General features: G+C 31.5%; 1 protein-coding gene across 1 annotated transcript in view; it reads left to right on the top strand.

Moving 5' to 3' along the window:
• The window catches only part of LOC118182361 (cell adhesion molecule Dscam1-like), a 993,488-nt gene that overhangs the window by 699,152 nt on the left and 270,616 nt on the right, over window positions 1-23,720 (top strand). The window contains exon 16 of the mRNA XM_085806697.1: window positions 15,332-15,402. Within this exon, the coding sequence (XP_085662823.1) occupies window positions 15,332-15,402 (71 nt within the window). The remainder of the gene's footprint in view (window positions 1-15,331; window positions 15,403-23,720) is intronic.

The raw sequence follows: 23,720 nt of genomic DNA, 5'->3' as shown, positions 1-23,720 counted from the left end.
TGGTTGCCAGCTCCAAAGAGCGGTTGGATTTCTATATCAATCCTTTTCAGGATGGTACATGGAACCATGATGGATAGACCGTCTAGTGGCAGTTTTCAGGACTCTAAAACTCTATTACTGGCAGACCGTAGCGAATAACCGGATATGTTGGAGGAAGCTTGTTAAGACAGCCTTGGCCTGTGATAGACTGTAGTGCAACTGAAGAAGAGGATATGGAACCATTCTAAAACCTTATTCTCAATAGCCTAGAAAATCTTTTGAAGGCAAAGTTATGAGTGTGATGAGTTATGTGATTTTCACAGTGTGTGAAGAATTTTCGGAGGCCTATTGCTCATTTTGATATTGTTATTCTTTAGCATCATATCTGGGGCATTAAAAATAAATTTTAATTAAAAAAAAGGAGGTACGAAACATCAGTTTTTCTTAAAATGTTTTTTAGCCTTTTTTTTATTTTGGGGGATTCCAGTTTAAAACACCCTATATATTTTGGAACTTTTACTATCATTCTTCAGCGTTAACATCGATAGGAATCACATCTAAAAGCTACCTTCAGCGCGTCGAAAGAAACAGTCCATAGAATTTTTGCTTTCTGGATATTTGATTGGATGACATATGCGAAAACCATCTCCTTTAATAAATCGTAGGAACCCTCCAATAGTAGGAGGATTTCGCATTTCCGGAAAGTTTCTTCCAGTCTAACGGGTCTCTAGATGTGAAAACCCGTTACGCTAACCTGCTGCAAATTAAAGTCAGTAGACAAACAATCTTAGGCTTACCCGAAGCTGACGTCATTTACTTACACCAGCAAAATGACTAAGGAAAGTGAGTAGTAGCTGCTTTTGAGCAAACTAGTTAGTGACATCCCAAAAGAGCAAACATTGTAATATACTAATCATTCTAAATATACCTTTCTTTCTAATCACGAAAGACCTACCAGTACCCGAGCGGTAAAATCGCTGAACACTGATAGTTATGACCTGGGTTCGAATTTAGCGAACGGGCTGACTGCATGGGCATTTTCGTGGTTTTCCCCATGTGTAATGAGTTAATACGAGCCAGTTTCCCTTAGAAATTCCTCCACGAAGGCATCCTCCCTTCCGTGCCTTACGGCGGAACCCGTAAATAATAATAATAAATTACCTCTCTCAGATTGTTTATTATTACACTCATTTTCGAAAACTTTACTTGCAAATGCAAACATTGATCAGTTGGTTACGTTCAAGTGGCACACCTGTTTTTCCTTCTTCCTTTCTTTTTTACTTCGCAATTTTTTCTCTTCGCGTTTTGAATCATATTAACTAAAATGCTGATGTCACTGCTAACACTGAAAATGATAACTAAAATAATAATAAATAATAACTAACGTCGAAAAGTTCATTTCTCTCATATCTGAAAACTAACATCAAAACACTTCGCAGAATGCAAATCATAAAATAAGTTAATAATAAGATACTTATGTATCATCTCGTCAACCGTTGGCAGAAATTTCGGCAAAAGTCACCAATTACGAATCTTTGAATTGACCGTGTCCGTCGGTCATTCGTAATTGGAGCTTAATCGCCATACTTGGCCGTTTGACAGGATAATGATAAAGTGCCCATAATAATAAGGCTCACAACATCCTATTGATTGTATTATTGGAATCTTAAAATTCACAGTTTTAAATATATAAAAATAACATTTAGCCAGCTTTCTAAAATAAAAATTTAAAAACTTAGAATTCTATTTTAACTGCTTTACAAATCGTTGCCATCTACAGCTTCCAAATAAAGAATAATTAAGGTAAACATTTTGACATTTGCCAGTATTTTAAAATACTGAGTTAATATTTTTTCATGTTAGGAGTTCGTATAAACTCTTAGAATGAACAGGCCAGAACAGCAAAAAAATTAACTAAAACTTTGAACCTGCAAAAATTGCTACTGATTGGAGTTGAAAACCATTTTTTTTTCAACAAGAAGCAATTTTTGCAGGTCAAGATATCTGTAGCAAATCCGGATTTCACAAATTTATATCCCAAATGTAAATAGTATAGTGAATAAAAAAAATGTTTGATGATTCTTAATACTTTGTAAACGTGAATATTGATAATCTGACTGCGTCCACGAGACAACCATTTTTTTTTTCCTCTTAGTTGTTTCTAATATAAGATGTTTAAAGGGATGCTGCTTATGGTGTTCTACAGGACGCCTGAATAGTGAAGGCTTCCACGTGTAACATTTACTGTTAGGTCTTTCCGTTTTTATGAATAAAGCACAACGGATCACAGTAAATTATTTTCTAGTTTAAAAAAAAAAAAAAAAAAAAAATGAAACTGGAAGCTTTCAGATTTTATATTACGCCTGAAATGGAATATTTTTAACGTTTTGTATGTTACCTATATATATATTAAATAGCATGTTATTCGCACTTAAACCATAAAATTCAATTCAACAGCAGTATCGCAAATATATAAAAAGAGCACTTTTTTAGCATTTCCGATACACAGTCTCGCGCGCTGGTGATAACAAATGTTTTCTTTTATTCCCTTGCAGTGTTGCTACTGCTCGATTTGAAATCGTTGAGTTCGTTAATCAAAACTTTTACAAACTATGAAATAGATGATAAAACAAATTCCAAATTAGAAATTTGTGCTTCCAGATGCCCATATTCGAGTGGAGAACTACGTTATTCAGAATTTGAAATCTCTAGGTACCGTTGGTTTTTCACAATGTCAGAAACATATACATATTTATGCTGTAATTAAGACACAATAACACGCCGAATAAATACTAATTCAGAAGTCAAACAACAAAAATCAGCGTTATATTTTCAAAATTTTCACAGGACTAGTTTCGATAATTTTACCGAACCACCATCCTCAACTGCAAAACCGCAAATGAACAAGATAGGACATAATGATTAGATAAGATAAGAAAGCCTGGACAAGAATAAGCAAGTGGCACCATCTGTTGATGAAAACCAGAACTAAAACATAATTTCTTTAAAGGCCGAAGGGAAAGAGGGATTAGAATTAGGATCGTTAACTAGAACAGAAAGATTTTTTTGAATGTGAAATGCCTCCAGAAAATCCAGTTTTAAAGGCCGAAGGCAAAGATGGATTGAAATTAGGATCGTTAACTAGAACAGAAAGATTTTTTTGAATGTGAAATGCCTCTAGAAAATCCAGAACGTCTTCCATTGGAGAACTGGATTTTCTAGAGGCATTTCACATTGAAAAAATCTTTCTGTTCTAGTTAACGATCCTAATTCCAATCCAACTTTGCCTTCGGCCTTTAAAGAAATTATGTTTTAGTTCTGGTTTCATCAACAGATGGCGTCCCTTGCTTATTCTTGTCCAGGCTTTATTATCTTATCTAATCATTATGTCCTATCTTGTTCATTTGCGGTTTTGCAGCTGAAGATGGTGGTTTGGTAAAACCATCGAAACTAGCCCTGTGAAAATTTTGAGAAAATATAACGCTGATTTTTGTCGTTTGACTTCTGAATTAATATTCGTGCAGATTTTTCATTATTTAATTTCATTAAATTTAATGCAGGGCTCTAATATTTGGTGGCAACAGTCTGAAAAGTGATTCAGTTTTTTATACTGAACCAATGCAAAATTCCAAATCGAAATTAATAGCCCTGCTGGACAAATTGCCCCTTTGGGCCTAAAAAAACTATATAGTTCAGGCCCTTAAAAACAATCATTTTGTGAATTTCTGTATTAATTACTTTAACACGCATAGGAAGGTCACTGATACAAAAAATCTTTTTCTAAATTTTAACAATCACTTGGAACAACTAGAAAGTAATTATTCTAAATAACCACTAATGACTAATGGGAACGAACATAAGGAGATGCAACCAATGGTTATTCATGCTTCTAAAACATATCACTCTCGTTAATTAAAAGCAGTCTTTTTCGTGAGAAATTTCTGTTTTCTCTTTCAAGTCCCTCACATTAATTACCTTAAAACTCCTTAAAACAATTATGAACCCCATTCATGCAACATACTGAACACCTCTTACAATCTCCCGTTTTACTGCTACATGTTAATGCATAGTTTTGCAGAAATAACATGAATTTTAAATAATTATACTTTATCTTAACTATCATCGAACTGAATAAGAGAAGCATGTAACTCATGAAACTTTAATCTTAGCAAGTTCTTTCTGAAAATTAATATCGAACTGTCCCACATAAATTTTCATAAACTCATTTTCTTAAGAGACTGTGGCTGCTCTAACAAAGAAATTCATTTGGGTTTATTCATGCTCAGGGAACATCAAGCAAGACATGATATATCCTGTTGTTTTAATTTTAGAGGATTTAAAGTTTGCACGCAAGGAAGACGTTTTGATATCATAATATCTTTTGTGCATGTTTCTGGTTCTCTTCAAATGGAACTGTTCGTGGTGATCGTATGTTTTTCTCTTTGAAAAGCGTGTAGGGAAATTTTCCAACTCATTGCGCTGTTCTTTACTTGGCATAATTTTTACTTGTTTACAAAAAATGCTAATTACAGTTAACTTTATAATATGAATTTTAAAAATGATAAATATAAAAATTCTATATAAACTTCTGATTATTCTAAAATTTTTGTTAACCTTATAAGGTATTTCTCCCGCTTCCCTAGCTTGCCTTCGTGGTGTGACGGTAGCATGCTGGGCCGATATTCCAGAGTCCGTGGTTCGATTCTCGGCGAAGGCAATTGCATATTTTTCATCTTTTCTGCTTCCAATTAACCTAATGCCTCTAGAACCTTTTGGCACTTTAAAAAAGGATGTGGTACTTATTTGAAGAATATTGGCCCCTTTCCTTGCCAACACATCTGCCTGATCATTTCCATGAAAACCACAATGTGATGATATCCATTGCATGGCAACTTCAGATGTATTAAAGCTAAAATTGTAAATAACAATATACGGAATAAGAATTGGACAAGGTCACAGTAAAAATTGGTGGAAAAAGAAAACTTGTCAGTTTTTAATAAATTTTAAAGTTTTATTTTTTGGACACATATCCCCGTATTGAATTCATGATATTTTGATTTATGTATTTGACCAATTCATCAGTTATGTTTTTTGAAAAATCTTACAAACCATGAAATTCTATGGACATGGATAGACATAGTTTAATTGTATCTTCATTCGAAGACTATGGGCTCGACAAATGTACAAGAGATAATACGAAAACAACCAAGGCAACTCCATAATTTTGCAATAACTTGTAACTTAATGACAGGAAAAGTCAAATTTATAATTCTACCACTGTTATTCCTTCAGGTTTTTTGTCTTTATTTTTAAAAGTTTTCTTTTTGTTTATACTATTTATCACATTATTTCTTTAACACATTATTTCACATTATTTATCACATTATTTCTTTAACAATTTAATTATTTTTGCATAAAGCCATCAAATTTCATCAAAATATTAAATTTTTTCTTAACGGTTTTAACTCCCTCTTTCCAAGAACTTATATACAATTATAAATTTATACATTACTTCAAGAAAGTTTATCCAGTTATACGTTTGCTATTCCAAAAATGTTTATCCAATTATAAATTTATACATTACTCCAAGAACGTTTATCCAGTTAGACGTTTATAAATTATTCCTAAACCGTTTATACATTATTCCAAGAATATTTATACAAATATATATTTACACAATATTCCAAGAACATTTATACAATTATACGTTTATATATTATTCCGAGAACGTTTATACAAATATACATTTATACATTATCCCAAGAATGTTTTTATAGTTATACGTTTATACGTTATTCCAAGAACGTTTATACAATTAACTTTCATGCCGGCATTCTTCTAATGATGTATATCATTGTCTCATTATATTTAACGTAATATAAATGCAATGTACGTGCAGAATACTTTCTTCTTCAGATGACAGTTGCTTCACATTTTCATTAGAAATGTATTCATATATTTCTTTTATTATTTAAGGTCACATTAAAATTTAAGCTTTTCTGCTCTTAAAACGTACCAGTAAAGTATAATTAGACCTTTATCTTAAGAAATAAAAATCTTAACATCAGAAAAGATATTATTATTAAATCAGTAATTGATTTTCTGAACTTCTAAGAAAGAATAATATTCTCCCTGAAATTCAGATTTGTACGAAAAGATATAATAGAAGGCTTTTTTTATTTCTTGTGAAGTACCTAAATGGTTTTTTCATTTTTGTTTTACAAGGACTCGAGACAAAAACAATGACAAATGAGCGTTAAATTATACGTTAAGCTAACAGTTGCATGGGAAAATAAATTTTCTACAAACGTAGTCTCAGGTGGATTCCTTCTCGGCATCTGCTTTAAGTATACAATCCTTTTTTTTTTTTTTTTTTTTTCGAATGCCATAAGGAAAAGTTTATATCTCACGCCCATTTTTTTGTCTTTGGGACGTATATAAATTTAATATTTTAGTACTTAAATAGACTAAAGTAAAAGACAAGTTTCTCTAGTCGTAAAACTAGTCTCGAAACTAATCTAGTTTTGCACTTTTACCTTGGTCTCTAAACTTAACTTCTGAGTCTGTATATGGTACTTCAAAATTCGTGAATTTTAAAGTATACTAAATATGTATTTCGTATTTTGTACTCAAAAATGTTTAAAATTAGTTTTTTAAGGTAATTATTTCTGTAAGACAAAAATATTCTCTATTAAAACAAAAGACAGAAAGAAAATGTAACAGGATGTAAATTTTAAGTTCGCGCCAGGAGGTTTGAAAAGAAACTTTTCATGATACCTCTGAGTATTGTAGATCGATTACCTATCTGATCTTGAACATACTCCTGCTAACAAACGTGTTTTGGGGAGGAGAGACGACTTGTTAGCATTACTCTATTAAGCAGCACTGTTTTCATAAAATTTAAGAGCAAAATCGCAAAATATTTAAAATCAGCGTACTATTAGAATTCACAATAGAGTATTTAGGATTGCCATGCTATTTGTTATATTAAGTATATTATTTCTTTTTAAACCAGCAGCTCGAGAATCCATTTATGAATGTCATTTCACGAAAATATTGAATATTTCTAATTAGACATCTCATGGTTTAAAAGGATTTTTATTTCAATCAATCAGATAAAAAGTGGAAAAATAACTTTAAGAATTGCGTTTATTGTTTATCATCCCCTTTGTTTACTGCCCAGAAACAGAAAGATTAAATTTGAAGATTAAACACCTTGTGATGTTGCGTGGCCCCAACTCGCCCGCAACAGTGGCTGCTATGAACTGGAAATTACACAAACTCTTAAGAAGGGTTTAACTCCTTTTTTATTCCACTTCAGAAGTTACAGATGCGTTCACTTGACGCTCACAAACTATGCCGACCCGGCGCTTAAATAAAAATAGAAAAGTAAACTAAAAATAAATAACAAGTCACTACCTACGAGGCTCTTGAAACGTGACTAACTTAACCGCATTCTAAGATACAGCTGAGATTTCAGCAAACTTTCTGAATAAGAAGTTTAAAGATTCAACTAACTGCCGAAGTAGGCACACAGGCCGAAACGCGCGGTTCTTAAATTTCTACCTAGCAACCTTCACGCTCGTGAATCAAGAAAGCACACCTACAAGCTCGTTTCCCTTCTATTTAACTCAAAATTACTTCTGCTGAAAATTTGAATACTCTGCGCGTTCTACTAAAATTTACATACTCTGGCATTGGCAATTCCATGGGAAAGTAAAGGCTTGACAGGAAAGATAGCTTAAAATAAATGTTAGTTAAAATAAATATAAACCCTACAACCTTATGCTTCACTGAATGTGAACATGCTGGTGCATATAAATTATAAGTATTCTATTTGTGGCTGTGCCAACACATTGCAATCAAATAGCTGAATTGATGATTAAATTCAGTGGTAAATATTTTACATTTTGCCGAATAGCAAACAGTATGATATTTTGGAGATAAAAATGTTTCATTTCTAACCGTTTTCCAATTCTGGTTTTGAAATCACAGAGTTTTTTAAACAAAAATTCGTTAAATTTTTACAGTCTGAAATAAATAAAAATTTTTAGTGGAAATTTAAAATTCTGACTTCGAGGTGCCCATGTTCGGGTGAAGAACTACATGTATGAAAAATTCAATGGCTCTAGGGAAGGTCGTTTTTCTACAGTGTGAGGAAATTACATACACCCATAAAGATTCTTCATTATTTAACTGTAAAGAAATATACCTCGCGATATAACATTTCGTGGCAAAAATTTGAAATGTGATTCAGACACAAAAGTGATACGAACAAAAAGTGAGTTTCGAGACTAATAATGCCTTTGGTGCTAATGATGAATCTATATGTATTCATTTGTTACCCAGAAAGTATCCCTTTATCATTTAAAAAGCCTAACTGATCTTCAAAATTGAATTTATTTGATATATGTGGGGTTGTCCACAAAGACTTCGGATTTATTATGACCAAGAAGTACTCCATTTTTTAAAAATATGTTTGCATTTTTACAACAGGTAAATGTTCCGATATAATAAAATGTCGAGTTTGATTTGATCTGCCAATAATGCCTTTTCATTACGCAAAAGAAAAGCGAGTTTTACGCAGAGCGTTACGAAATTTCGTGTATTCTTTGGATGTAATGTAAAAAAAAAAACTTGGACCTAATGTAAATTATTTGCACCTAATATATAAAAATGGACTTAAAGTAAATTCTTTGAACCTAATGTAAAAAAAAAAACCCTTCGACCTAATGTAAGTTCTTTGCACCTAATGTAAGAAACCTTGGACCTAATATAAATTCTTTGAACCTAATGTAAATGCTTTGCACCTAATGTAAAAAAAAAAAAAAAAAAAAAAAAAAAAACCTTCGACCTAATGTAAAAAAATGTGGACCTAATGTAAAAAAATTTGAACCTAATGTAAAAAACAGTTCGCAGATTTGTAACGAATTTTGAAGACACAGACTCGACAGCAGACATCAAAGCACTAGGCTCTATTCAGCCAGTGTGCTGATATTATCGCTGTTGCGAGTGACAGCGTTACTGTAAGTCCCAATAAGTCGAACTTAAAGAGGAACATGAACCGAACAGAAGGAAAAAAAAAAAAAAAAAACCTTTTTAAAAGATTATACTGGACGCGTCATTAGTCATCTCGAAAGACAAATATGTGAAAAATTTATAACGAATTTCAATCACAAAATGCTGCAGAAGAAGTCATGCGGGACATATTCCAGACATATTTTTTCATTGTTGAACTGAAACATATGCTTGTAAGTGTGTAAAAATATATTCCATTTTGTAGAAAATAAAATTTACTAAACAGACATGAAGGGGAAAGCAAAACCGAAATAGTTTTTATTAAGATGGTTAAACTGGTGAAACACTACTAAAATCCAGATCTAAAATTAAATAATGTCTTGTGGTAGTTTAATTACTTATGTGATTAATTTTACATTCACTATTAAATTTTTAAACTAATTTTATCATCCGAATATCAATGGAAGAAAATTATGTGACTAGTTTATTTCCGAAGGATATGATTAGAGTAAGAACATAACAAAAGAAAGGTAATCATAGATAAACTATTGGTAACTATTCAATATTAATTCTTTAAAATAAATCTGCATTCCAATAAGCAACGTAATAACCATGACATTAGAATATCTGACGGATTTCGTCCTGGTATCTGACGTCTGCACGACGTATCAGGCTTAGTTACCTTATAAAGCCCCAGTGGCACCTCATATGAATGAGTCTTGTCCGAACTTTCCAAGTTTTCTTTGTTATCTGAGGAACGATTAGAAAAGTTGGGAGAAGGAAAGTTACAGATTTCGAAAGTTCGAATACATCAGTAGTAAAATACCTATACTGAGCTGGAACTTAAATAGTAGAAGTAAGGTGAAATAACATGTTTGGAAACCTTCTTAAATGTCAGAACACTTGCCACGTCCGGGTAGCTTAAAGGAGAATCCGCACGAAATACGTTTCAAATAATAAATGCAAAGGAAAGTAAAATGGATGAAATGTTAAGAAAAAATGTAAATAAAATTTAAATAAGAATTTAAAAAAAAAAAAAAAGAAACGAAAATCTGAAGAGCCTTTAGATTTTATATTACGCCTAAAAGGGCACTTTTTTAACGTTTTGTGCGTTACCTTTATTTATTTCAAAGGTGAAACAGCAACAAGTTGATTTCAGTTATAAGAATAAAATGGAAACTCATCCGAGAAAAGAAATCTTTCGAAATTACTTAGTACTGAACAAACAGTAAAAGAAAAATAATAAATAATAAATATAAAATAAATAAGGATAAAAGGAACTGGAGAAAAATAAGGATAATAAATAAGCTGGAGTTAAAAATGTCTCCCCCCCCCGTCCAGAGTTGCCATTGCTCGCTTTGTAATCGTTGAGGTTTTTAATCGAAAATTCTTTAAGTTTCGCAAAATATGAAATAGATAATAAAACAAATTCGAAATTCAAAATTCGGACTTCCAAGTGTCCATGTTCTGTTGGAAGACTTCATTATTCAAAATTTAATGGCTCTAGGTACCGTTGTTTTTTCACGATGAGAGAAGCAGTCATGCAGATTCTTCATTATTTAATTTCTTTAAATTTTCTTTAAATATAATACATGGCGATAGTATTTCGTGGCAACAGCTTGAAAAGTATATCGACGCAAAATGCCGTTTTAAATTAATAGCCCTTCTGGGCTAACGCCCTTTGAGCTAAAATTCGCCAGTAAACTAGCCCTCATAGAAAAAATCTATATATATTTGGAGGAAGGGGGAAAAATTATGCGAAAACTTTAAATATTTTCCGAATCTAACGATAGAAAGCTAAGGGGAGAATACACGTGAAAATAAGGTACTATTTTATTTACGAATTTATTAAAAAATAAAAGATGGACTCAAATGCGAAATTATACATCAACTGGCAAGTTATTAATTAAATTCCTGGGTCAGTTTTACCTAAAAATTATAATGGTTAACAAGGCTACAATAACAGAAAGATATTCTTCAACACTGCGTCTTAATGAATGCTTTGTTATACGAAAAAAATCACCATTCTAAATCAGTTTGTATCAGATCTCAATAAGCAAATGAAATGCATAAGCAATTAGCAAAAAAAAGGCGAACACTAATTGAATTATTTCCGATGAAAGAATAACATGAATATTTATAAGGCGAAAATACGATACATTCGAGGGAGGGAATTTGAGCTTTTAAGTTATTATCAAAGTGTCTTTTTTTTTTCCTTCTTAGCAAAGATCAAGAATAAGCTAATGGACTTTTCAGCTGAGTATCTTAAATCTCAGTTTAATATGCATAAGAAGCCGCGGTAGAAATTCTTTGGGTTTTATCTCTGTGATTCTTTTTCGTGTTTGTTTGCTTCTATTTTCGCCATTTTACTTATCTGCATTTTATTTTCTTATTTATTTCGGGATGCTTGTAAGTTCGCCTATCTACTTAAAATATCCACATTTCATTTGACATTTTCATATTCACAGACTTTGTAATTTTAATTAAATAGTGATTTTTGAGAGGTATATAATAGCGCAGATACTTTCGGTTCTTAAAATATGTTTTTCTCTTAAAACTAAAGAAATTAATTAAGCAATCTATAGCATAGGTACGCGCTTAATTTAACTTAAGGTATTTTCTCATTCATTTCAAAGACTAAAAGGAATTGATAATAGGATTTCTTTATTCCTTATTATCAAGCCACTTGCGATGTCAACCGCCTAAAATAGTTATTATAAAAATTAAAAATATACAGTAGGCGCCAGGTGATCACGTTGTCCATAGCTATTTTGATGATATTAACGGAATTATAACATTAAACGATGAGAAAAATGTTCCTCAAAACAGCAACGGAATTTAGTTATTTTAATATAAATATAACTAGAAACATCTGAATAGATATTTTAACAGTACTTTAATTAGAAAATACAAAATCTTCTTTGTAAACCATTCTTCTTTAATGTGAAGTTTCGTTTATGAACCATTCATACAACTATTCATTTTAATACATCAAGTAATCTTTATTTAATATTTAAAATTCGTAATTTAAATCACTAAAATCTTTTTCCTTTTTATATGATAATAATGTCTTACCTTTTCATCTCGTCAAAAAATCGCCAAACTGCACCAAGCTGGTTGCATTAATATTGTTGCGTGCTTACAGGTTCGTAATAGACTGAATGCACATTGGTCCGATGATAGGTTGATGAAATTTATTTTATGAGAAGAAACAGTTCAGAGTTCTGGAACTTTCTACAGAAACACTCTCACAGGTGTTCACAGTATCACAGGTATAAACAGTAGTTACACTTGAGGCTACCGAAAACGTTAAATACAACGCAAGGCAAAGCGCATTTAAAAGCCGAAGCTTTCAATACTGCGAAGTCGCTCTAAGCTAACAACTCAAAACAATAACTGAGAGCAGATACTCTCTCCGATTTTATATAGTTTTCGCCCTCCGTCTAGAAATGTCTAGTACATCCCGAAATTTTTGGAAGGCATATGAGGTAGTGTACGGTTGGAGTTTCATATGAAATCAATTACAGTTATTCATTTGCAATACCTATTACGATGATACAGAAATCGAACCAAAACGTCGCCAAATGGTTGCCAGGTTTTACGATTTCTCGCCAAATTAGCGAGATAGCCATTTATTAGATATTAAATAGGTTTCCCCGCGCATTCTTATTTTTCCGGCAGAGCATCCTCTCTCTAGATTTTCATGTTACATTATTCGGAAAAAATACAACTTCACATACAACTGCACTAAAATCATCTACCTAGGTATAGAATTCGTAACAGTCTAATAGGATGTTTGCCATTAACTAACTTTCGATTTATAATATTTTTAGCATAACATATTATGCATTTGTGCTGAATTAAGTTTAATTGCATATTATTTAGGTATTGAAAAGTTATTGATTCTGGCTTATTTATTCATTTAATATCATCATTGGACAGGTGTTTACACTAGTGAAGTATTTAGAAGTGATTAAAATTTTGGAATGCTGTAACAATACTTTGATTGTAACTGTAATTCTATTTTTAATCTTCATAAATAGTGATCAGTTCTTCCATTAATCAGCTTGCATACACCTTTTTGCTAACTCAAAAATTAATCAAAGCGTTTCAATTACAGCGTTTTAAAAAATTTCCTTTTCCAAAGAGAGAATAAATAAAACTACTAAAACTGGTATTTTCAGCTTGAGTTTGATTTTCATCTTGAAATCAGGTAGTTATTGATTAGAACGTCTTCTGATTTTTTCTTCAGCTACGCTGCACAATTTTTTTATGTTTAAATTTGGAAATTTCTTATTAGAAATTTATCTTTGGGAAGATTTCATATTTTTCATCGCCAAGTTCAAAAGTTTTGTTCTCTGTTAATTTCTAATATATTTTTCAAATTATTACTTTTTAATTTAAATTTTAATGTTAGTTAATAGTATATATTTTACTTTTGCTTTATTAGGCATTGAATTTACTTCATTTAATTTTTTTCATTTTTATTTCATATAAATGAGAGCGACAGTATAGAGGAGGTATTCAGAATTTTCTGATTCACTATAACGATGATTCATCAACTAATTGTGGATGAACAGAAACAAGATGTTTTCCTGGGAGGTGGGGCTCAATTGAATATGATCTACCTTTTCTCGATAACGTTAAATCAGATTTTAGTTGTATTCCTTTTCTTATTATATGCATTTTAAAGTATTTCTGCTGTTTTTGGGATTTCTTCTGGTTAAAAATCAGTGAGTTGATGGGTTTTTCTTTATTTCTTAGATATATATATATATATATATATATATTTGGGGGGGGAGATTTAGGAATTTTACTGGTACTAAATTTCATTTCTTTTCAGTCATTGTGGTTTGGGTTCAAAATTTCTTACTTTGTTTCTTATTTTTGTTCTAAACTTCTTACTTTATTTATATGTATATGTATAAGTATGTATGTATGTGTATTATATGCTACACTACTATTTTTATAATTTTGTGTTTCATGAAAATATGGATTTGTTAGGGCTATATCACACATTCAATATATTTCGGAAAGAAAACTATTTAGTATAATTTTTCTGCTTTGTTATGCGATATGAAACAGCAAATCACCGCGAACCGTTTTTGTTTCAGCATTTAGAGGGGAAATTAATTCTGAATTAGAAATTATATTTGATTACAGAAGATTCAATGCTGAGAGTTGATTGATTGAAAATTAACAACTTGATAATTTTTCTCGAAAGGAAGATAATTTCGTGCGTCTGTATTCAATGGCAAAGCAAATAGAAGAACAATTTGAAACAGTTATTCGTCTGAAATAAATAAATGTGGGATACCAACCATTGTGTTTCTGTCATCTAGTTATATTTTACGCCAACATTTATGACTGATGCTTAGCGCCCTTTTAACAGAAGATTACAAAACTGTGCGCTTGGAAACTAAATTAGAAATATTTTCCTGCTTAAAATGTCTTGCAGAAAGTTTTCTACAATTAACTCAAGTCATAAAAATAGCATAATTCGTGAAAACATTTGCATAATGTGCAAAAATAAGTGCACTGGATATTACTTACTTTTTTATTAAATACTATAATGTTAAATAAAAAAATAAAAAAATAACTATAATGTTAGTCAAACACGTAGGAATGCAAGGTATAATAAAACGGTTGAATCTTAATGAACGGGTATCAATATTCCATTGGTAAGTAACACTCCTTTTATTCTCTATTTTCCTTTAAATAGATCATATGGCCTTTCTAAAGAATCACTTTGAAGCATTATTCCAAATACATCAAAGGAGATTAAATAAAGGACTGCTATCTCTTGACGTAAAAAATGTGAATATAGCTACCGAACTTCTGTCTATGATGGTTAATGAGGAGAGGTTGTTTATGTTTCGTCTGAGGAATTAAACTTATATAAAAGTAGTATTTTAGGAATTTCAGTTTATAGTCATTTAAGTTATCGGAATACTTATTGCCATTTATACAAAACTAATCCTCTTATCAAATGTGTGTCGGCCATATCTTTAAATAACGGTAGTTCCATTCTTTAAAGATTAAAGTTAAGCGAAATGCAGTTTTGTCTTTTGTTCGAGTACTCAATGTTTTAAATAGAATGATTATTAAAACTGAATTATGTAAAGTGTTACGTTGCTCCCCAAAAATATAATAAAATTTTCTTTCACACTTTGCCAGATATCATATTAGTACTAAGCAACTATTTTTTTTTAAGATTTGAAAAAACTGCTTTGCAGTTAATGCTAACAGATCTAGTCTTGTCTTCGAAAATTAACTGTATTATTATTATTATTATTTGTGAAATGTATTTTCATAATATTTTTTTTAATCTTAGCCCCAAGAAGATCTCCTCATGGCATCAGAGCAATCCCTTTGTCTTCTAGATCAGTTAATGTAACATGGCTGGTAAGAAATTATTTAACTTTAAAAAGACCTCTCAATGTTTATGATAATTTTTAAATTAAAACCTTAGTGTACCAAGAAATATAATTCAGTTTATGAGTTTCTTTGTTTCACTGTTTTTCCTTCTTTGCAAATGTGATTTACTGTATGTTGCGGAAATACGCAATATTTCCATGAAACGATGAAAGTGCATCTTAAGCCTAATTCAAGTGTTCTAAATCGAGTTTAAATTTTTGCCGTTGCGGATTAGGAATTCTCAATTAGTTAAGTATACCATTCTTTAACTAAATTATTGCTAATCACTTTCCATTTTAAATTTAATTAAGTAACAATATCCTCTTCTAGCAATACATATTTTTCAGATCATATTCACAGAAATAAAAAGAATTAGCTGTTTATTTTGAGAAGAGTTATTGATTTATGTATAAATTCCATTCTCTCGCTTAATTCTCAAATAACCCAACTGCAAATTTAAATTTTCTATCATTAGGCTTTAAAATAAAAATTTTATTAGTTACGAAATATGTTTTTCTTTCGCAAGTAGCTAATTATTTATATTGTCTGTTAGCATTTATTTACAAGCTATAAGGACAAGCTTCAGTATTAAGTGCGCTGAAATTTGTGTAGAAGAATTGCATGTTATCATTTATATTTAATGACGCAATATCCCTTTCTAACTTAAAAATAATGATATTGGTTTTAAAAATAATTTCTGTATGATTTCTTAAAACGTTTACTGGAAAGAAAAATAATACGCTGAGGATAATAATAAGAATGTTAATAAAATAAAGAAATTATCGTCCTTTACATTAAAATAAATAGTACTTTTTGTTTCTTACAGAAAATTCTATTAAGAGGTAATTCAAAGCGTTCAAATAATATACCAGAAAGTGAAGCAAAGCTTTCGATATTTACGAATTAGCTCAAACACCTTTAGTAGAAGTCGCTAAATTTTCAGTTTATGTGCTAAACTTTGGCAACCATGCACGTAACAGTTCTTCAGATAACCACACTCATAAAATTCTTCAGTATAGCAACGTCGCTAAATTCTTATGCGCTTTTTTTTTTTTTTTTTTTTTTTTTTTTTTGTTCTAAATGCAAACATTTTTTATGGGCAAATCGTCATTCTTTTGCCTTAAACTGAATATGTGCTTGTGGAATTCGGCAGCAGTGGAAGAACTGTGGTAAAATTTCTGCAAAATAGCTAACAGAAAGAACTGTTTTAATCTGATATTAAAGCGATCGCCACAAAATTTCCACCAGAGCGAATGAAATAAAAACAGTTAGTAGTTTTACTGATTGATTTTTTGGAACAAATATCTAATTAAAATGTAAAATATATATGTAATAATATTAAGTAATAAGTAAATGAAGTGAATAATGACTTATGCCATCATGCTTTCGCATCTGCAAAAATCGGTGAATTGAGCTAAAGTGGTTGCGTTAAAACTTAAATACTAAGTTTTATATTCTTAGATTGTATAGAATTTAATTTGATTTGAATTTCTCAAAATTTGAGGGAAAAATTTTGTTTATTGTTTTAACAAATCAGAGCTTTCAATTATTTATTGACTTAACATCCCTAAGCGATATATTGTCGGATGGCAAGTATAAAAATGACTCATTTTCAAACATTCATATTTCTCTTCTATGATGCAAGACCATGATAAATAATAATGGTATGAAAACTTATGTGTTTTAAAAGATTATTGTAAAAATAAAGGCCTGAATACGAAAGGTTCAATAATTCAGTGTCACTCTTCTTATGCAAAGCATTACAGAACCTACGGCTAAAGACATCAATGTGAAAAAGATTGCATTTGCTTAAGTTCTATGCATATAGGGTTGCTTTTATAAATTGCATCTTCTCGGCCAAATGTCTGATGATAATGTGCGTATTATCTTGAAATAAAGCTATTTATCATAGCCGAAGATGTTAAAGTGGACAGATGCATTTGCAAGTATTGGATGAAATATTCAATATTCCGTAATACTTCCATAATACAAGTATTCCGTAATAACGCAATGACTAGAAATGAACAAAACGAGCAAAATTCAATGTTATTTTATCTTTGAACTCAATGAATGGCTCAGTGCATTAAGTGGAAAGCAACTTTGTAAAATCTCATCCAATTAAATCTAAACAATGGAGAGTAGGGTCAGTTGCATAATGCGGAATAAATTTTTACATATTACATGAATATAATTTATTTCCCATACTAAACTGAAATTTTAAGAAAACAGATCAGTTATATATGGTATCATTTAACTATATGTTAGGAAATTATTCACCTTGTAGAGACATTGGATTATTTTTAAAGCAGAAGTGATGAAAAATGAGCAACGCCGTCGCCGGGAAACGAACCACGGACCTCTGGAATACGTGCCCAGCGTGCAGACCACCACACCATGAAGGCACGATAAGAAGGCGAGAAAAATACCTTATAACCTATGCATAAAAAATTCAGAAACATATTATGAATCTTCTCGCTGTATTATATCAAATGCTCTGCAGACATTTTCCCAATCCTGTATATCTGTACAGCTTAGAAATGTTTTATAAAGCAAAATAAATAAAATTTGCAGGAAATGATGCAAGCGAAGGGACATCAAAATTTGCGAAATTTCTGCCCCCCCCCTCCTCCCTGTTATTTCTTCCCAGTCAATGTCTTCCGGACATCGAAACTTAACAAAGTAATTAAAACATAGCTGACAAGGAAGACAAGATTGGGTTTCGGAAAAGGGATTGCGCAGTTAATTACCGAGTCAGGAAACTTAACGCTTAGACAATGATATATTAACTTCCGAGAAACAGAATTATTTTTGAGAGAGAAAATGTATTAAGACCTTTATGTATCACAAATTTTATGAGGTATGGCTCCCTTATTAGATATAGGTAGTCTTCCTACAACACGGCATCCTGTAACACGGTTTCGCTATAACGATTCATAAATTGCGAGACCCCTCCTACAGTACGGTTTCCTGGTGACCGGAAAAATGTCCACAGGAAAAAAGACAGCCCATAAGGAAATATGTCCCCAGAGAAAAAAGCTCACATGGAAAAATGCTCACTTAAAATTTTTGCATGTACTGTAATATTTTATACCACTGCCCCGTGTACGACACTTTTTTTCCTGTAACTGCCAATAATTAATTTTTGTTTCTTTGCTCTATTTTGGCATACTTTTGATGTGTATCGATAGAAATTGATGTTTGAATGTAGTTATTCAAGTTTGGAGCCACTAAAGTTGTAGAATTTCTGCAGAAATTTAAAATTTTAGAAATAAAATTAACATTTTTAGGCACTTTGATAATGCCACTCAGTTGAACATTATGAAGCAGCCTTCGAAAATTCTCCTAAAACCACAAATTGTTGCGAAGGCTCTCATAACGCACTAAATTCATTATTTAATTGTAGCCATCCCAGTATGTGATTTTTTATTTGCTGAAAAAAGATTTAGCCTCTCAACGTTTGTTATTAGCTAATGTAAATACAGGATGTACTGAAGTAAAAAAAAGAAAACATGGAAACTTACATTTGGTAATCGTGAATCATGTAAGAAATATAATGAAATCGATGATAAAATTAAATATTTTACGTAATTTAAATAAAATAATCATTTTAAATTCTCATTCATTATTCATTATTCTTCTAAATGTTTATATTATAAACTGTGTAACTTATATTTATTATTTTTTTAACAAGTAAAATTGTAATATTTTTTCACTGTATAATTCTCTTTAATTTTTACTTCCTTTCTTCTCTCCTTTTCTTAATTCAAAACGGCCCATTTGTTAATCCTATGTAGCAACTGAACCTACACATAAGTTATAAAGTTTTTGAAATATATACCATAGATATTTTGGTAATTTAAATAATTTTTCTTTAGAAAATTCAAGTAGGTGTACAATGTTCAAATGGATTAATTATTGATTCATTAATGTAAGGATATTTCTATATGAATTATTTATCAGTGGGCTTATTTCCATGTGAGCATACTTCTGTGTGAGCTTTTTTCCGTGTGAACATATTTGTAAGTGAGCATTTTTCCATGTGAGCTTTTTCTATGTGGATATATTTCTGTGTGGGCTTTTTTTCCTGTGAGCATTTATACCTGTGAGCATTATTCTGTAAGCATTATTCGTGTGGGCCTTTTTCCTGTTGGCTTTTTTCCTATAACACTGTTTCGCTCTAACACGATAAGAAAATTTCTCAAGCAATCCGAATAAATTTAACGAACTCCGCACGAAGTTTCTCCATATTGTGCAAAGCGCCCATTCGAAAATTTCAAAAAGCGTTTTGCAATTCATAGCATAAGAATTCAAGAAGAATTTGCATCGGCTGATTATGAAGCTACTAGGACGCTTCCTGAAAAATTTCAAAAAATTATAGAAGAACAAGGATACACAGCAGTTCAAGTTTCCGATGCCGACAAAACTGGGCTTTAGTGAGTGAGTGAGTGAGTGCACCGCTGGGAAAAAATGCCCAGTAGAACCTTTATATCGGAAAAAAGAAAAAACCTGTATTCTGATTTAACGTGTCTAAAAATTGTCTAACGCTACTTTTGTGCAGTATGACTTTGGACTTTATGACAAAACCCTTGTTAATTTATAGATATTTAAATCCTCGTGCACTTAAAGACGTAAATAAAAACACCTTACCTATATACTGGAAAGCAAATCCAAGAGCTTAGGTAGCTGTGAATATATTTAAAGATTTGTTTTTAAATTGTTTTGTGACAGACGCTGAACGTTATTTAAGGCAGAAAATTTGAGCTTCAAGGCGCATATTACTATTACATAATACTCCATGTCACCCACAAGGTTTGAATCATCCCAATGTCAAAATACTGTTCCTACCACTTAACACTACTTCATTACTCCAGCCATTGTATCAAGGCATTATTTATAACTTTAAAACACATTATATAAGAAGAGCATTATAGTAGATTTTAGACGTAACCGATTCAAAATCAGTTAATGTAATGGAAGCTTGGAAGACATTTTCAATTAAGAACTGAATCGACATCGTATCGTTGTCTCTGAAAGAACTGAAAACATCAGCGTTAAATGCATGTTAGAAGAAGATATGGCATTCTTCAGTTGAAAAAGAAAACGTGCGTGAATCGTCATAAAATGAAATTGGTGGCATATTAGAACTTGCTAAATCAGTCGAAGGAGAAGGTTTTGTGAACATGGCTATAGAGGACGTTCAAGATTTATTAGCAGAAAAAGAAATTGACGAAGATTTAATAGAAATAGCATCCGAAGCTATAAATAAAATGGATTCTGAGGACACTACCTCTGATGAAGATTGTGAAGTTAATAATTCAACATTAAAAGAATTAAAAGAAGGCTTAAGCTTAGCTGAAAATCTCGAGATATTTTTCTTGAGTGCAGACCCTTCCGCTGAAATTATCCGAAAATTCAAAAGGGAGCTGCAAAGCTGTCTAGCTCCTATATCCAGAAATTTAAAATGACCTGGTAAGAACTAGTAAGCAAAGTAAAATTGCAGATTTTTTTAAGGAGGGAAAAAATGCCAGAACTTTAAATGTAGAAAAACGAAATTCTAAAAGTGAAAGCTATCTTATTCCACCGAAACATCGTTCTCTGTTGATTATACTGAGCAATAACAACGAAGAAACTTATTAAAGTTACGTTAAATTAAAATATGTAATATTTTTTGTTTTCAGTTGTACATGCATATATATTTTTAATAAAAATTAAGTTGTTTATGTGCAATTAAAAAATATTTAAGTTTTCGGGACGTAACCCCCATTTTTATACTGCCTTTGAGTCTCTTATAACACGGTTTACACAACACGGCATTTTCTAGGAACCTATCTACCGTGTTATACGAGGGTTACCTGTACTTCGCTATTGTTTTTATCAGTAATTCTTGTCGATTATAATTATTTATTATTTTTTCCTTTGTTTGTGGTCAGCAAGATTAAAAACTATCTCATATAGAGGCTGTTCACACATTTTTTAGAAGATGTATATTGTAGACTAGAAGAGAAACACGCTAATGTGACAATCAAAATCGTAAAAACAACCTTGTATTTAGCGTAAGTATAATGAAACTCTCAATCGATTTCGAGGGCAGCTATAGGTACTCCTCATCAGGAGAAAGAAATACCTAGAAAAAAGAAAATAAAGGAGAAGGAGTCTCAGAAACACGTGGTCCTTATCAGCACTGCACGTGGTTATAACTGGATTTTTAATCAGAGTTGCACTGGCCGCCTACTTTTACTGAGCCAGGCTATCTGATCAAGCATAAAGGACAAGAAAAATTTGAAGAAAGAAGGACAAAAATACTTTTAACTTCGCTAATTAATCGTCATTTAAATACATCCATGCTTCATCTATTGTGACAATTGTTTTCCATTTTTCTTTGGATAAATGTTTCTCATATAGAATTCTGCAGCATGTCCTGCGTTGAGCGATATGCTTTGGAAGAAGACGATGCACATTGCGTTTTTTCGCTTTCTTAAGATTTAAATCAACGTTTATCATTTTGTTTACAGTGGACACCGAGCATTTTAATGATTTTGCAACTGTCCTTTGACTAGGAGGATTTTCTTTTAACATTAAACAACGCACCTTTGCAATAGTCGAAGATGTCCGTTTTTTTCTTGGATACTTGTTTGGAATTTTTGTCCCACTTGAGGCTCCAGTTTGACGGTTTTTTTTTCCTTTCTTGTTGATGATATTACCTATCGACGCCTTAGATATCACAAAACCATGACTCTCACATCGTTTTTGGATAACGGAGTATGCATATTTCGGAAAATAAGGTCTTCGGAAATAGCGTAAATGTTGCCTTCAAACCACTGCTTTGTTAAATTTGCCATTTTGAATAAAAGCAAAACTTTCAAGCCAAAGATGATAATTTTGACTTTTAAAACATAGTACAATTGCAATTACTTCTTTTGCAGCAAACGATTTTTTATTACCGCTTACCAAAATCGTCTAAAAATGTGCGAACAGCCTCTGTACTACGTCATTCATTGGGGGGATTAACAAACAACAACGCTAATAGTGGTATATGTAATTCCTAGATGCATCTTGATGAATCATTTTATGAAAGGAAACTAATGGACATAATACCATATTTCCCTCCCAGCGTCTTAGAACCAAATTCTGAAATATATGGAAATAATCGGGTAATTTTCCTATCCCTCAATGCGTCCAAAGAACTACCTCTCCTAAATTTTAAAGTGAATTCGTCAACTTTAATCATTGTTTCCCTCTTACTAACAAAAACAAACCCTTGTAAATTAAGTGCAAAAGACATGTCGAAACTTACTGCGAAGGACATGCCGAAACTGTTAAATTTTATGCTAACCTTATACCGTAATTTGGGGCTAAATCAGTATTAAAATCAACAGTAAGAACAGGAGAGATTCATACTACAGGAATGTAGAAATGAAGATATTTAATTAGATATTTTAATGCTAATACTGGTATGTATTCTTATTGGAATGTAGGTTTTTTTAAAGAAACTATATTGTGGATAGTTATCAGTAGTTTATCCATGACTACTTTGATTTCTTATGTTCTGCCGCCCAGATGGTATAGTGGTTAGGGGAGCCGACTGCGGTACCAAAGGGCCTGTGTTCCAATCATGGAGAAGGCATCGTTGTAACTGTCCATTTCTTCACAGGAGGTAACGGTAGCCACCTATTAGGTGCCTCCAACAATAAAATGGTCACCACTTTTGGCCTTAGGAGGGATCAATGGCGAGAAAAGAGACAAAAATGTGTCTGCCGTTCCGGGGGGGGGGAATCATATGTTCTTGCAGTAGTCCAATCATACGTCCTTCAGAAATTGAATTATTCTCATAATTTTCCCATTTTTGGTAGATAAAATGAGCAAAAAAAGGGAGCAAATACGTATTTTTATTGACATTCAGATTATTATGTAGTCTATAGAGTTGCTTCACTTTATTTGAATTATTACTCAAATGTTTTAAATAACCTTGAAAGGCGCATATAGGTAATTTATTGAAATATGGAATGTGATATTCCAATTTAATTCTCCCAAGCTTCTCACTGAATTTTGAAATGATAAAATTTTTCGGATGCATATATTTTCCTCGTCGTTCATTTCTCAAATAAAGCCACAATAGAATAAATGCACTCTTTAAAATTCACTATATTTGTTTACTATAACGACACTCTGAATGCACAAAATTTATATCATTTGAAGAATTATCGTTGCCACATGTTCTATTCAAAAACTATAATAAAGCTAAAACGATGTATGAAAGAAATTAAGCAAACAAAACAGAAAAGAAACAGTTTTTCACAGACGATTTA

This window comes from Stegodyphus dumicola, chromosome 12 (genome assembly GCF_044657685.1).
Source record: "Stegodyphus dumicola isolate Sdum_Otavi_A_Nest chromosome 12, ASM4465768v1".
Taxonomy (NCBI): Eukaryota; Metazoa; Arthropoda; class Arachnida; order Araneae; family Eresidae; genus Stegodyphus; species Stegodyphus dumicola.
The sequence above is the reverse complement of the archived record's forward strand: the minus strand, read 5'-3'. Positions and strand labels throughout refer to the sequence as shown.